Here is a 16,290-nt window from a genome sequence, read left to right as displayed (position 1 = left end):
GACTGTTATACCTGGACACGTTTTTCCACCGCATTTGGTAGTAAATTGGTATTTTGGTTTGTCATTACATAACACATATCCGTACAAAAAATTGTTAATACTGACCCAAGTTTCAGGGTAGCCCCATACGACGCTAACACCCACCCTCCCCCATCCATGTCATATACATAGGCTTGGATTAAATAAAAATTATTTGTCGACGCATATTTTAATGAGTGATTTTTTGAAAAAAAAATATATATTTTTACTGGCTTATTTATCGGCTTAGATGTTTCAAATATTATTTTTAAGACATATTTATATGTGTGGATTTTTCACAAATTATCCACTTTTATATTTTATTTAAAATTATTTTCAATTTTTTATTATTAAACTATTTAAGTAAATCGTATGAAACATCAAACTATTTAAAGTACTCGCATCCCATAAACAACTCGAACATCGACTACAACAGCTGGCTTCCATTTCCTGATAATCTCTTAAAGCTTCGTTTTGCTGGGTTTATTTGCATTTACTGCACTCCTCTTCGCCTTCACAAATATCACAGAGTTTCGATTCAACTTCATAAAAATCGGTTGCCTTCTTATTCGAATCGTAATAATCGTAGACCCGAATGACAGCAGGTTTCTGCATGGCAACAGCATGATCACGAATGGCCTCGTACGGAATGCAGGTCTTTTCGTCCTTATATAAATGATCGAAGTAGATCACCAACAGCGAGTTGGAATTTTCCAATTCGACGTTCTGAAACAAAAATTAAAAAAAATGGAAAATTAAAAATTATTAATAGAAAATAATATTGAACCAGTGAGCGGAGCAGTAAAGTCGGACGGGGCCGACCATATGATACCCTACACAACTTCCACGAAAATCTGACTTTCTGTGGTACTACATTCTGAGCTTGGACAATATTTCGCGATATTTGCACCCTATAGAACGACCAGGTTCAACAAATATTAGTAATATTCAGCACAGTTCCTCTAATAACTTGTCCAGATTTCCTTCACTGTGGGTGGTGTTGTGATGTTCGGCTTTCGCTTGGGGCCTATAGGTCGACTCGAAAAAACACAAAAATTAAGTTTTCGGTCCACGTCATTCCAAAATTATTATCTTATCATCACCGAAAATTATAGGCGTTGACCTTGACCATAACTGCAACCTCATGGAAGATTTTCAAAGCTATCATCGCTATATTTCCACCCTCTGGTGTGATAATGGGTTACTAAATAGTATATGAATACATAAGCCCCTGCAAATATTTACGTGTACCTCCCACATCCGAGTACATACGACAATATAATTGGTATAAATTTGAAGGACAACCACTCCTCCTGGATATACTATCAACTTCTAGGGTCAATGTCCAATGTCCTCCAGGGTTAAATATATACGCTATAGATTACAAATTTTGTAAGTTTTCACACAAAAGTCAGGGTCCATTTGACCTGCTAAATATTGGCCGATCTTTATCAAAACAGACACGCTTATTCTTTGACCCGATCCCCTTCTCCATGTAAAAATTCGCCGTGTTTGGGCCATAATTGTAGCCTCTGGAGCGACCAGGAAATCAGGCAAAAATTAAGTTTTTGGTCCATTTCATCCCCTAAATATTAACCGATCTTTACCAAAAACAACAGGGGTCTTCATTGGCCAGAACCCATTCTACATGCAAAATTTCATGAAGATTGGTCCATAACTGTGTCCTTTATCGTGTTTACATATTATAATGGGCAGACGGACGGACGGTCGGAGACACATGTCTATATCGACTCAGCAAGTCGAGATATGACGATCGGTATACTTAAAGGTGGGTCTAGGACCAATATTTCGCGGCGTTACAAACTCTTGGGGCTGCACAAAGCTATAATACCCTGACAACATAGTTGTGTAGGGTAAAAAAGTCCAAGCATGTATGCCTCGAAAAATAATTTTTAAAAAATCCACGCCTTTTTGCCGACCTCTGCAATATATTTTTAAAAAATGTTCCTCCTGATGGGCCTTGAATATTTCTTTTGTTTTCAAAATACTTACACTAACTCTCTTCACCCCGTTGATGGCGTGCAGACTTTCATCTTCCACCACATATCCCGAGGGGGTATTAATTTCCAACACCGCCATATTCGAAGCTTCACCCTCACCCTTATATTCCACACAGACATTCATTAGGAGAGCGGATTTTTGGCCGGCGTTTTGTTTCTCGGTGGTAATCTCAAAACTGGGCTGTTCTTTTTCCAGGATATTGTATTGATAGGCAATTTGGACCATGGCCGCGCCACTACCCTTGGCTGAGAACTCCACGGATTTGGTTTTATCGGGCATCTGAAAAAAGAAGAAAAAATACATTACGTTCTGGGTTCGAAGTTCTTCCTCCTTGGACTTACCTCCACATTTTGATAGATAATAGCATTTTCCTTGGTGAGCTTGAGGGTTTCCTGTTTCTCTTTGTCGGCACCCTTGGAGGCTATGTTCACGACCATTTCTGCCGGTTTATAGCCAGCAAATTTGGCGAATTTTATGAGAGCCTGTAGACCCACCACAGTATCCTGGGTGGAGGCAAAACCACCATTGCTATTACGCTGGGAAATGAGCCATCTAATTATGGGCAAAATTTCATCCATATTGGGTGAGGGTTGATTGAGCAGGGTTAGCAGGGCATAGGAGCTAATTTCCACATTAAAGCTATTGACAAAAGTATTTAGTGGCCCATCCCAAGTGGACCACCATTTACGATCACCATCAGTTTTGACCAAAGAATTCAATTTTGTCAACTTCTCAGGGGCTTTGGCGTGGTGGGCCCTATCCAGGGTATAGGTGGCAATTGCCAGGGCATGAAGGGATTCAGATTTTTCCGAATTCTCGTTAATGAACTCCAAACCCTTTGAGATTTCTTGAGAATATTTCTCAGCATAGGTCTTTTTTTCCAGCAAGGCCAAGAGGACCGAACTTGTGAGGGACACAAGATTGGCTTGATCCGCATAGAAGAAGTCTTCATTTTTTTCGGTAAATGAACCATTTTTGGCTTGTTGCTTGACCAGGTATTCCAAGGAGTTTTCAATGATTTTCGTATCAACTTTTTTGTAGTCCTGCAATTGGATTAGGGATCTGGTCACATAGGCTGTCAGCCAGGTGGAACCATTATTCAGCTGGCCATTAAGTTCATGGGGTCCAAAGGAGCTAAAGGAGCCATCGGGATGGCGATAGTTGAGCATGTGTTGGTAGCCAGTTACCATGTTGTAACGTAACTTCGTTTCCATATTGGGGGTCAGGCGTTTGGTGTTCTGTGGGAGAGAGAGTAGAGAGTGAGGGTAAGCCAAAGAAAGCTTGAGAGAATGCTATAGGGCTGAACTTACCTCCAAATATTTCATAACTAAATAATTCGGCAGCAGTGTGGACATGGTCTGTTCACCACACCCGGTGGGTAGGCGTACCAAATTATCCAGATTATTGACGACGGGACCCAAAATATCACCCACCACCCCGACCTCAACATGTTGCGAATCGGGTATAATCTCCGCAGGCAATTCCAGTTTGAAGGACGATTTCATTTCCGCCTCCTTGTTGAGATTGACGAAGAAGGCTCGATTGCCATATTTGGTAACGCCTTCGGGTACAACCTTCATCGATTTGTGGACGGCATCACCGGCCACTGGAGAAATGGCGGTGTACTTCAACATTACATTACCCAAAACTTTAGGGCGGATCATAAAGGCAACTCCGGCGGTACCCATAGCAGCGACTCGAACCATCTTCGTACGTGATTGATCGCCAATTACTTCGTTGGTGACATCGGTAAACTCAAATTCATTGTCGCTATTATCCAAGGTGACCTCAACATCGAGGGTTTTGCCCAAATAATTGAAGACCAGGGCGGGGATGTTGATAACCTCACCTGGAAAAAATTAAAAAAATATTTTTTTTATTTTCACTAAAATCTACGCTTTAAATAGACCCTTGAAAAAATATTTTTTAAAAAAATCCTAGCTCTTGTATAGTTGAGCCTTTTTTTGTTTTTTGAAATATATGCAAGAAAAAAAATTTTTTTAAAAATCATCCAAAAAGTTTTCACCTCTCTTAACGGAATATGGCAGCCGTATGGAAATGAAAAATGGTTTGAAGGTGGTAATCTTTGTTTCTTCGCCAGTCACCGCCAAACCCTTTTCACTGTTCATGGCAAAGCCGGTCAACACCCATGAGGTAATGGTATCGGGTATTTTCTTGGACCAGGTAAATTCTTCCTTGTCAGTGCTAAAGAAAAAACAAAGAAATCAGTTTTTAAAAAATCTTCTCCAACAAAATATCATCCCACCACCACCTACTTTTCAATATTATCAAATATCCAGGTCTCAGCAAAGTCTTTGCGAACCTGTACAGGGTCACTACCACCAACTCCTCCCGGAGCTCCTGGGCCAAATGCAGCTGCGTGGACTGGCATATTCTGACCAGTCCAATTATATACATAATCACCATTTGTCAGGGTAATACAACCGGATTTGGAACCAGGATAATAAGAATAACCAACCTGAGGGGGTGTGTTTGTCACATAGGAACCCACAATCCAGCGGAATTCACTGGCACGAATGTCATTGTTCGATCTCAATAGCAGGACACTTTGATCCACCGCCATGAGGCCAACAAACGAGTTGGGGGCCGTTTTAATTTTCAGAGCGACTTCCTGGCCGGGTTTGACCTGGTCAGCAGCAGTGATGGTGATCTGGGAAGAAAGACAAAAACAAAAAATTATAAAAATAATTTAAAAAAAAAATCCGCGCCTAAGTCTAGGCCCTCAGAAGTTAATTTAAAAAAATTGACAAAATATTTTTAAAAAATTAACGTCCTCTAAAAACGTCACGCCTACTGTTGTTCTCTTAAGAAATCCTCACCTATATTGAGGTATCAAAAGAATATTTTTTAAAAACCCAAACCTTTGTGGAGAACTCCAAAAAATGTTTTTTTTTTAATCTGCTGGACTCCTTACCTTATTTTCCAATTCATAATCAATGTAGTAGCTACCCTCCGCATAATGGTATTCACCCTGCTCATCAATATAATAAATATAAATCGAGAACCGTGGAGAATACACCAATTCCGGGGTGATGGTGATATTGTGCACCATGGGCTTCTGTGGTAAATCGATATGTCCCGTCTTGACAATATTACCCCGAGCAATGACATTATAATCCAAATAGGGCAGGGGTTTGCTGGACTTCACTGTGAAATGTTCGGCCTGGAATAATGTGGGCCTAGAAATGAGGGGAATATTTGTGTTATTTTTTAGGTCTATTTAAAGGGTCTGCATAAACTACCCGTTATTGTCATATTTATACTCAATTTTAAACCATTCCTTGGTCAACTCATCAGCTGTAGTATACACTTTAGATATTGGATAGGCATCACCGACATCACGTTTTTCATCTCGATATTTGGCCTCAATGTCATAGTAATGGAAGTAGTCCTCATATTCCTTCAGATCGCTTAGCTTCACCTTGAAGGTCGCAAAACCCGTTTCATTCATAAAACCTTTGAAGCTGTAACTGAGATTTCCCGAAATTGGTCGGCTCAGAGTCGTTGTCACATTCTCCTCATCCTCAATGTCCCAATTTTCCAACACCTCCGTGTATACCAATTCCACAGGGGTTTTCGTGTCCTTCAAATGCGTTCCATCCACATAGGTCAACTGAATCATGACCTCCTTCTCATTATCCGCCTCAAAGGATCTGCATTCATCTTCATCGACACAATGCATGGCATAGCGATAGGGATAGATTTTGGTACTGGCAGTGGTGTTGAGTTTCACTCCTGTGAATTCTTCTTCGACAGTGGCCACAATACTAGCCCCGCTGGGATATTCTGCGCTATGTAAATACGCCTCCAGTTGCTTGACATTCAGATCAATCTTGGCCTTGCCTTGAATCATAGCTCCGGTGTGGATAATGCTGGGTGGTTCTTCTTGTTCATTTTCAGAATTAAAACCGAAGTCGTAATTGTTATCCAGGCTGAGGATAACGGTGGCTTTACCGTTCACGGGCTTGCCATATGTGTAGCTAAGGAAATCAATTATTAGTATCGAGTGTCCTCCCCCTCCCCTCCCGCAAAAATTACTTACTTGGCCCGAACAATAACCTGCATATCACCATCCTTAACCGACACCGACTCGGTGGCCTCAGCCATGACCACATATTTCGGCAAGACATATTTCTCGACCTCAAAGTACACGGAATGGTCATCTTGGCCCTTGCTGGTCACCACCATACGCCAATTACCCATCACCGGAAATTCGGAAATTTTAAATTGCCCCGTATGAACCCCCTTGACTACTTCGGAAATTTGCAATTCTTTGATGCGATTTCCATCTTCCAACCATATCAGAGTATCCTTTTCCGGCATGGCTGGCTTCAAATCCTTGTCCAAAAACAATACCCGATAATTGATGGTGTCTCCAGGTTTATATAGACCCTTGTCAGTTTGTATCCGAACGTAAGGGCTAAATTTGGCATAATTTAATATAGTGGAATTTTTAAAATTCTCCAGACAATTAATACCCTCGGCTGTTAGATTGTATTTACCCTCAGCCAAGGTGGGCACTGCGAACTCGACTTCTTTTATTTCCGAACCTGTGACCTCAACAATTTTACTTTCTTTAAAGGAGGGGCCTATAATGCCCACCTTTATTTGGCATGCAGAGTCCACGTGATGTACGGCCACAGCTGCCGTGTATTTGTCATTGGAGTGTATGGTACCGGGAGCGATAACGGTATATTTGCTGGAAGAAAATTAAGAAGAAGAAGAAATACAGATTATAAATCTGAAGGTGTTTGTTGAAAATTAAATGGTGGTAGAAGGTAAATGATGGTAGAAGGTCATCTTAAAAATCAATCAGATATAAAAATATTTGAAACAAAAAAAAATCGAAATGTTTTTTCAAAGCATTCAAAATATTCTACAAGACCTCCACATGGCCTTGGATTTTTTTTTAATATTGTTTGGTGTTCTGCACACAGGCGTAGATTTTTAAATAAAAAAATAATTTTTTGGTCATCCATACATGGCCTGGATTTTTATACCCTTCACCACACTGTGGTACAGGGTATTATGCCTTTGTACAGATGTTTGAAACAACCAAAAGGAAACGAGATAGACACATGGTTCCTTTTGAGAATATGCATAGAATCGCTTTCTAAGTCGATATATGCATGTCCGTCCGTCCGTCAGTCCATGTTAAATTGTGAACAAAGTACAGGTCGCATTTTTGCTTCGAATTGGATGAAATTTGGCACAGCTCATTTATTTGGCCCAAGGACGAACCCTATTGAAATTGGGAAAAATCGGTTCAGATTTATATAGCTCCCGATTTTATGTAAATGGTGCACCAAAAAACCTTATATATCCTTCGATTTTCACGAAATTTGGCATATCGTACTGAATTGAGTATAGAATGATGTGCGTTAAATTTCGTGAAAATGGGTTCAGATTTAGATATTGCTTCCATATATATTTTCGTCCGATTTTATGTAAATGGTGCACCAAAATCCCTATATATCCTTCGATTGGTACGAAATTTGGCATAGCGTAATGCATTAGTTCTAGAATAATGTGCGCTAAGTTTCGAGAAAATCGGTTCAGATTTAGATATAGCTCCCATATATATTTTCATCCGATTTAAGTAAACAGTGCACCAAAGTCCCTTTACACCCTTCGATTTGCACGAAATTTGGTATGGTGTACTGAATTGGGTCCAGGATGTAGTGTGTAAAGTTTCCTGAAAATCGGTTCAATTTCATATATAGCTCTTATATATATTATCGTCCGATTTAATGAAAATGGTCCATCAAAGTCCCCATATATGATTCGATTTGTATGAAATTTGGCATAGAGTACTGAATCAGGTGCAGAATGATGTGTGCCAAGTTTCGAGAAAATCGGTACAGATTTAGATATAGCTCCCATATATAGTTTTGTCCGATTTAATGTAAATGGTGTACCAAAGTCCCTATATATCATTCGATTTGCACAAAATTTGGCATAGAGTGCAGAATTAGGTCCGGAATGATGTGTGCTAAGTTTCGTGAAAATTGGTTCAGATTTAGATTTTTAAAAATAATTTTTTGCCCATCCATACAAGGCGTGGATTTTTTAAAAATAATTTTTTGCCCATCCATACAAGGCGTGGATTTTTCAAAAATAATTTTTTGCCCATGCATACAAGGCGTGGATTTTTTAAAAATAATTTTTTGCCCATCCATACAAGGCGTTGATTTTTTAAAAATAATTTTTTGGCCATCCATACAAGGCGTTGATTTTTTAAAAATAATTTTTTGGCCATCCATACAAGGCGTGGATTTTTTAAAAATAATTTTTTGGCCATCCATACAAGGCCCATCCATACAAGGCGTGGATTTTTTAAAAATAATTTTTTGGCCATCCATACAAGGCTTGGATTTTTTAAAAATAATTTTTTGGCCATCCATACAAGGCTTGGATTTTTTAACAATAATTCTTTTGGCCATCCATACAAGGCGTGGATTTTTTAAAAATAATTTTTTGCCCATCCATACAAGGCGTGGATTTTTTAAAAATATTTTTTTGCCCATCCATACAAGGCGTGGATTTTTTAAAAATAATTTTTTGCCCATCCATACAAGGCGTGGATTTTTTAAAAATAATTTTTTGCCCATCTATACAAGGCGTGGATTTTTTAAAAATAATTTTTTGTCCATCCATACAAGGCGTGGATTTTTTAAAAATAATTTTTTGCCCATCCATACAAGGCGTGGATTTTTTAAAAATAATTTTTTGCCCATCCATACAAGGCCTGGATTTTTTTAAAATAATTTTTTGCCCATCCATACAAGGCGTGGATTTTTTTAAAATAATTTTTTGCCCATCCATACAAGGCGTGGATTTTTTTAAAATAATTTTTTGCCCATCCATACAAGGCGTGGATTTTTTTAAAATAATTTTTTGCCCATCCATACAAGGCCCATCCATACAAGGCGTGGATTTTTTAAAAATAATTTTTTGCCCATCCATACAAGGCGTGGATTTTTTTAAAATAATTTTTTGCCCATCCATACAAGGCCCATCCATACAAGGCGTGGATTTTTTAAAAATAATTGTTTGCCCATCCATACAAGGCGTGGATTTTTTAAAAATAATTGTTTGCCCATCCATACAAGGCGTGGATTTTTTAAAAATAATTTTTTGCCCATCCATACAAGGCGTGGATTTTTTAAAAATAATTTTTTGCCCATCTATACAAGGCGTGGATTTTTTAAAAATAATTTTTTGCCCATCCATACAAGGCGTGGATTTTTTAAAAATAATTTTTTGCCCATCCATACAAGGCGTCGATTTTTTAAAAATAATTTTTTGCCCATCCATACAAGGCGTCGATTTTTTAAAAATAATTTTTTGCCCATCCATACAAGGCGTGGATTTTGGATTTTTTAAAAATAATTTTTTGCCCATCCATACAAGGCGTGGATTTTTTAAAAATAATTTTTTGCCCATCCATACAAGGCGTGGATTTTTTAAAAATAATTTTTTGCCCATCCATACAAGGCGTGGATTTTTTAAAAATAATTTTTTGGCCATCCATATTTTTTTGGGAGTCTTCACAGAGAGGAGGATTTTTAAAAATATTTTTTGGAGAGGAGTATTTAAATTTTTTTATATACTATGTCATTAAAAAAAATCTGTTATTAAAAAACCAGTATTTAATAAAAAAAGTTAAAAACATAATAAATATGTTAACACATTAACGTTAATAAATATGTTAACGAGTATGCAAAAAACAATCTAATAGAATTGAAAATAGAATACAAAACTAAGCTCTAAATTAATAAAATAAATACATAAATAAATAAAATTAAAAACAAAAGCGAAAAAAACATTTTGGGTACATCACAAGTTCACTGGCTAAACAGCTGTAAAACCGCTAAACCGGTGACAAAGGCGCTAACAACACAAAAACCAGCTATCGGCCAGTGATTTAGTTACATAATGACAACTATAAAAATCCACGCCTAAAAATTATTTTAATTTTCAATTTATTTTAAGGCCCAAAAAAAAAATATGTTTAAAATAACATCCCCACCTATAAGGCCTCGAAAAAATATTTTTAAAAAAATCCTCGCCTATTTTAATACCCAAAAAAAAAAATATTTTTAAACCAATGAACGGAGCGGTATAGTCGGACAGGGCCGACCATATGATACCCTATAAAACTAACACGAAAAGCTAACTTTATGCGGTTCTATATTCTGATATTTGCACCCTTTCGTGATATTTGCACCCTTTTTACCGATTATAGATCAACAACTTCACTTTCTAAGCCTGGCATATTTTCGAACATTTTTTTCTTGAAGTGCATTTTTAGACCATAAAACAAAAAATTTGGTTAATTTGACCGATTTGGTTATTGACCGATTATCATCAAAACAGCCGCTCTAAGTATTTGATCAGATCCCCTTCACCTTGTAAAATATGTGATGTTCTGCATATAATAATTGCCTCTAGAGCGACTAGAAAATTTGACAAAATGAATGAAATCACAACTTCACCGAAAACTATAGGTGTCGTCCTTGACTATAATCGGAACTTCATGTACAATTTCAAAGCGATCAGCGCGACATTTCCGTTCTCTAATAGAGTAATGATAATAATATGCACATAGTAACCATTACCCATTTGCGTATAACTCCCACATCAGAATACATACAGCCATATAATTGGTATCAATTTGAAGTTGAACAACACCTCTTGGATATACTATCAACTTCTCGGGTCTAGGACCTTCAGGAGTAAATATATACGCCCCAGAATAAAAATTTTGTAATTTTTCACACAAAAGTCAGGGTTCATTTGCCGCGCTAAATATTGACCGATCCTTACAAAAACCAGTAAGGAAAGTAGTAAAGTCGGACTGGGCCGACTATATGATACCTTTCACCACTTTGGGTATATGTATCCTACGACGCGTTTTGTTATAAATCTATATCTGAACCGATTTCAGGGAAACTTGCCAGAGACTTATTTATACAACATCAGTACGATGTGTCAATCGGCCTAGCTATGGATCTTTTCACGAAGCTTGGCAACATCATTCTAGACTTAAATCAGTATCCTATACCAAAATTCGAAAAATATATAGGGTCTTTGGTGCACCAATTACCTTAAATCGGATGAAAATATATATGGGAGCTATATCTAAATCTGAACCGATTTTCATGAAACTTGGCAGACATCATTCTCGATCTTATTTATAACTCTGTGCCAAATTTCGTGCACGTCAAAAGATTTCCAGGGACTTTAGTGGACTATTTACCTAAAATCGGACGAAAATATATATGGGAGCTATATCTAAATCTGAACCGATTTTTACGAAACTTTGCACACATCATTCTATACTTAATTTAGTACGCTGTGCCAAATTTCGTGCAAATCGAAAGATATATAGGGACTTTGGTACACAATTAACATTAAATCGGACGAAGATATATATGGGAGCTATATCTAAATCTGAACCGATTTTCTCGAAATTTAGCACACATCATTCTGGACCTAATTCAGTACTCTGTGTCAAATTTCATGCAAATCGAAAGATATAGAGGGACTTTGGTGTCCCATTTACCTTAAATCGGACGATAATATATATGGGAGCTATATCTAAATCTGAACCGATTTTTTCCCAATTTCAATAGGGATCGTCCTTGGGCCAAATAAGTGACTTGTGCCAAATTTCATCCAAATCGGATTATAAATGCGGCCTGTACTTTGTTTACACTTTAGAACTACAGACGGACGGACGGACGGACGGACATGCATAAATCGACTAAGAAAGTGATTCTATGAATATTCTCAAAAGGAACTATGTGTCTGTCTCGTTTCCTTTTGCCTGTTACAAAGACATAATACCCTGTACCACAGTGTGGTGAAGGGTATAAATAGGCATGCTTATTCTTAGCCCCGATCCCCTTCTCCATGTAAAATTTCACGATGTTCGGGCCATAATTGCGGCCTCTGGAGCGTCCAGAAATTAAGTATTTGGTCCATTTCATCCCCTAAATATTAACCGATCTTCACCAAAAACAATAGGGATCGTCATTGGCCAGAATCCATCCTACATGCAAAATTTCGTGAAGATTGGTCCATAACTGTGGCCTGTATCGTGTTTAAAAAAATTATAATGGACAGACGGACGGACGGACACACATGTCTAGATCGACTCAGCTAGTCGAGATATAAGAATCGGTATACTTAAAAGTGGGTCTAGGACCAATATTTCGCGGCGTTACAAACTTTTGGGGCTGCACAAAGCTATAATACCCTGACAACATACTTCTGTAGGGTATAAAAATCCATCCCTTTTATAGGACCTCAAAATTTTTTTTTTTTTTAAATCCACTTCTCTTATAAGGCCTCGAAAACGTATTTTTCGAAAATCGAAGGCGATTTAAAGGCCTTTAAAATATATTTGTTAAATATCCACGCCTCTTATAAGGCCTCGAGAAAACATTTTTTAAAAATTCTCATTCAGATCTTTGGAAAATAAAATATTTATTTTTTTGTATTTCCCACGTGATTGGAAATTAATTCCAATGAAGATAAACATTTCAATTTATATGCAAATTTTATGATTCATTGTAGTCCAGAACCAGATTTCAATTTATTAGTTAATCTATTTTTTTTTTTTTTGTTAATTTGCCAAACTTGTTAAGAATTAAACTAAAATGGTCATTACAATTTCCACATTCTTTTACTTTTTTTTTTAAATTTTTCTTAGTTTTGAAAAAAATTTTAAAAATAATAAACACTGACACACTCATGACACAAATTAAATACAATTGCAACTTACCCACCTGCTCCAGCCCGACAGCATGCAATTATTTGCATTAGGACCAACGCCAAGAGGCCCAACGTCGAACAACAACGTTGACGAGTCATGGCTGCGACAAAATTCGTAATTTCTTAAAAAAAAAAAAATAATTCGGCACAAAACAAAAAATTTAAATCGAAAAAATCTCCCAAGGTGGGAGCGGAACTCAAGTTGATGTTGTCGCTTTGAAAGCCACACGCAGACTCAATAGAATTCTGCTGTGTAGGGTTATAATGTATTCAGAATGGCATGGATGATAAGTGAGTGGTTGAATGGCGGTGAGACGGGCATTCTATAGCTGACTCTAGTTTTGAACTTTGGTTAGATGGGATCGGAACTTCTTTCCATCTCTCTCTTGGGTGCCATTAAGCCGGTTTGAAAGAGAATGCGTTTTTTTTCTTTTTGAGGTACCCAAACCAGGCGTGAATTTTAAATTTTTTATAAAAATTATTTTTGGGCCACATCTGAAGGCGTTTTTTTTGCAAATCATAGGCGTGGATTTTTGAAAAGCATATTTATAGGCGTGGATTTTTGAAAAGCATATTTATAGGCGTGGATTTTTGAAAATCATATATAAAATATTTTGAAACATATTTATAGGCTTGAATGAATTAAATAGGGCATATTTATAGGCGTGGCTTTTTATACCCTCCACCATAGTATGGAGGGTATATTAATTTTGTTTTTCCGTTTGTAACTCATCGAAATAATCATTTCCGACCCTATAAAGTATATATATATTCTTGATCAGCGTAAAATTCTATGACGATATAGCCATGCCCGTCTGTCTGTTGTAATCACTCCAGCGTCTAAACGAATTGATAGATAGATCGCCAAAATTTTGCATTCGTCTTTTGTCTGCAGGCAGGTCAAGTTCGATGATGGGCGGCAGTGTTGCCAAAACTTTGCTGATAAAAAATGCTAGATTTTGTTTAAAAAAGTGCTCATATTAAAGTACTGCCCTATCTTCTTTACTTTGTCACATTTTAGTCACATTCTCTGGGATGTTGTAAGGTAGGATATATGTTTGCGGACAATTTTCTACATAGGTATATGTTTGGACATATCCCCCATAAAAATGTTTCATCCTTCTTGTCCACTTTTAAGGTTTAGAACCTTTGCCCGCCGTTTTGTCTGTAATTTAAAAATATGTTTGCCGAAATTTTTCGATGTAGGTCCATCTTTTGACATAACCCCATTATAATGTGGAACGCGACCCATTTTCGGTACTCTGAAGTGTAGGTCCATCTTTTGATATAACCCCATTATAAAGTGGAACGCAAGCTATTTTCGGTACTCTGAAGTGGCTATAATTTGGCATTCCGGATTCACGGTGAAAAAAAACTGCTTTCCAGAAAGTTTCCGATTTAGGTTCATAATTTCTACATAACTCCCATACAAAGGATCACTTAAGGGAACCCCCCCCCCCCCCCCTTCACGATTTTATATTTTTACGATTTTAAATGGGCTGGTAAATGAATACCAATGCTTGTAAAGATTTGTAACTTTGCACATATATTTTTTCGAAGATTTAAAAAGGAAGAAAAGTAATTTACAAAAAATGTTTGTAGTTGTTTTTGTGATCAAAGAAAATTCCTTATTTTTGATGGCGGGCATGGAACATCGGAATCCGAAAATTCCAACGGTGTTAGAAAGAGTACATGTCTGGCTCTCGTATGAACTAGGATTATTGACTTCGCACAACAATTAACAAAATGGCGGAACTTTGATTTTTTTTTTTTTTTTTTTTGGAAAATCGCCTATTTTTGACCACAAACTAGGTTAAAAAGTAAGGAAGCTCTTCACCGATTGGCTTTATCCTAGTTCATACGAGAGCTATACACAGAGAAACGTGTCAAAATTTGGGACCGATTGGATTATTAGTTTTTGAGTTATCGTGCCCGCCATTCGCTTCGAGAAAAATGCGTTTAAAGCTTGAGAATCATTCTTGCCGTCCCTTGATGCTGACGCAATAAATCGGCTATATCTTCCACGTATAGGCATAGTTCCCATATAAGGTTACCCCCAAATTTTCGGTATTTTGGGGTTCTTTTGAGGTTCATACCCTGCATAGTATGAAATTCTAAAACGATTTAGTCGATTTTGCCATATGTTGTAATCATTTGTCTATTGGAGGTTATCGACATAAAAAGTAGAACGTGAGGTTTGAGAATGAACTATATAGACCCGCATATAGGCCCAGGTCCTATATAAAACATCCTACATATTTAATATTTAGCGTGATGCACGGTATTGGAATTCAAAACTAAATTATTAGCTTGGAACTTGAGCTATATCGGCCCTTAATTAGGCATAACCTATTATATAATGAAAACACCAAGTATTCGGAAATTCCTACACAATGTTGTCAATATTGGTCCCGCTTTTGATATCCCTCTTATAAATTTGCCCTCTAAATTGGAGTATTTTCAGGATTTTATACACATGTTTCACATGGGAAAAACACCTCTATGGTGGAGGGTATCCAAGGCTTTTTCATTTGTTTAAATTCTTTTCGGGCATTTTAATAGCTGAGGATTTTTATACCCTACACAACTATGTTGTCAGGGTATTATAGCTTTGTGCAGCCCCAAGAGTTTGTAACGCCGCGAAATATTGGTCCTAGACCCACCTTTAAGTATACCGATTGTCATATCTCGACCAGCTGGGTCGATCTAGAGATGTGTGTCCATCCGTCTGTGCGTCTGTCCATTATAATTTGTAAACACGATACAGGCCACAGTTATGGACCAATCTTCACAAAATTTTGCATGTAGGATGGGTTCTGGCCAATGAAGACCCCTATTGTTTTTGATAAAGATCGATTAATATTTAGGGGATGAAGTGGACCAAATACTTAATTTTTGTCCGTTTTTCTGGTCGCTCCAAAGGCCCCAATTATGGCCCGAATATCGCTAATTTTACATGAATAAGGAAATCGGACGAAAAAATAAGCATGCCTATTTTGATAAAGATCGGTCAATATTTAGTGGGTCAAATGGACCCTGACTTTTGTGTAAAAAATTACAAAATTTGTATTCTTTGGCGTATATATTTACTCCTAAAGGGCATAGGTCCGAAAAATTGATAGTATATCCAAGAGGAGTGGTTGGCCTTTAAATTAATACCGTTGTGGGAGTGGGATGTGGGAGTTACACTTAAATATTTACGGCTGCTTATGTACTGAGATATTATTTAGTAATCCATTACCACACTAGAGGGCGGAAATATAGAGCTGATCGCTTTCAAAATTTCTATGAAGTTCCAGGTATGGTCAAGGACAACGATTATAATTTTCGGTGATGATCAGATAATAATTTTGGGATGGAGTGGCCCTAAAACTTATTTTTTCTGCTTTTTCGAGTCCATCTATAGGCCACACAATTGAAAGCCCAACATCACAACATAACCCAATG

General features: G+C 37.3%; 1 protein-coding gene across 1 annotated transcript; it reads right to left on the bottom strand.

The window, feature by feature from the left end:
• Positions 1-501: 501 nt before the first annotated feature.
• LOC133323704 (thioester-containing protein 1 allele R1-like) lies at positions 502-12,942 on the bottom strand. Its single transcript, XM_061532623.1, has 10 exons — positions 12,854-12,942; positions 6,104-6,760; positions 5,304-6,041; positions 4,976-5,240; positions 4,317-4,711; positions 4,067-4,245; positions 3,351-3,889; positions 2,382-3,278; positions 2,032-2,319; positions 502-744 (listed from the first exon to the last, which is right to left on the bottom strand). Exons 1-10 carry the CDS (start codon positions 12,940-12,942, stop codon positions 502-504), a joined length of 4,290 nt encoding a protein of 1,429 aa, XP_061388607.1.
• Positions 12,943-16,290: the final 3,348 nt, after the last annotated feature.

This window comes from Musca vetustissima, unplaced genomic scaffold (assembly GCF_032173495.1).
Source record: "Musca vetustissima isolate MV318-11 ecotype Yass unplaced genomic scaffold, APGP_CSIRO_Mvet_v1 utg74863, whole genome shotgun sequence".
NCBI classification, from domain to species: domain Eukaryota; kingdom Metazoa; phylum Arthropoda; class Insecta; order Diptera; family Muscidae; genus Musca; species Musca vetustissima.
Note: the sequence above shows the minus strand (reverse complement) of the source record. Positions and strands in the feature narration are given on the sequence as shown.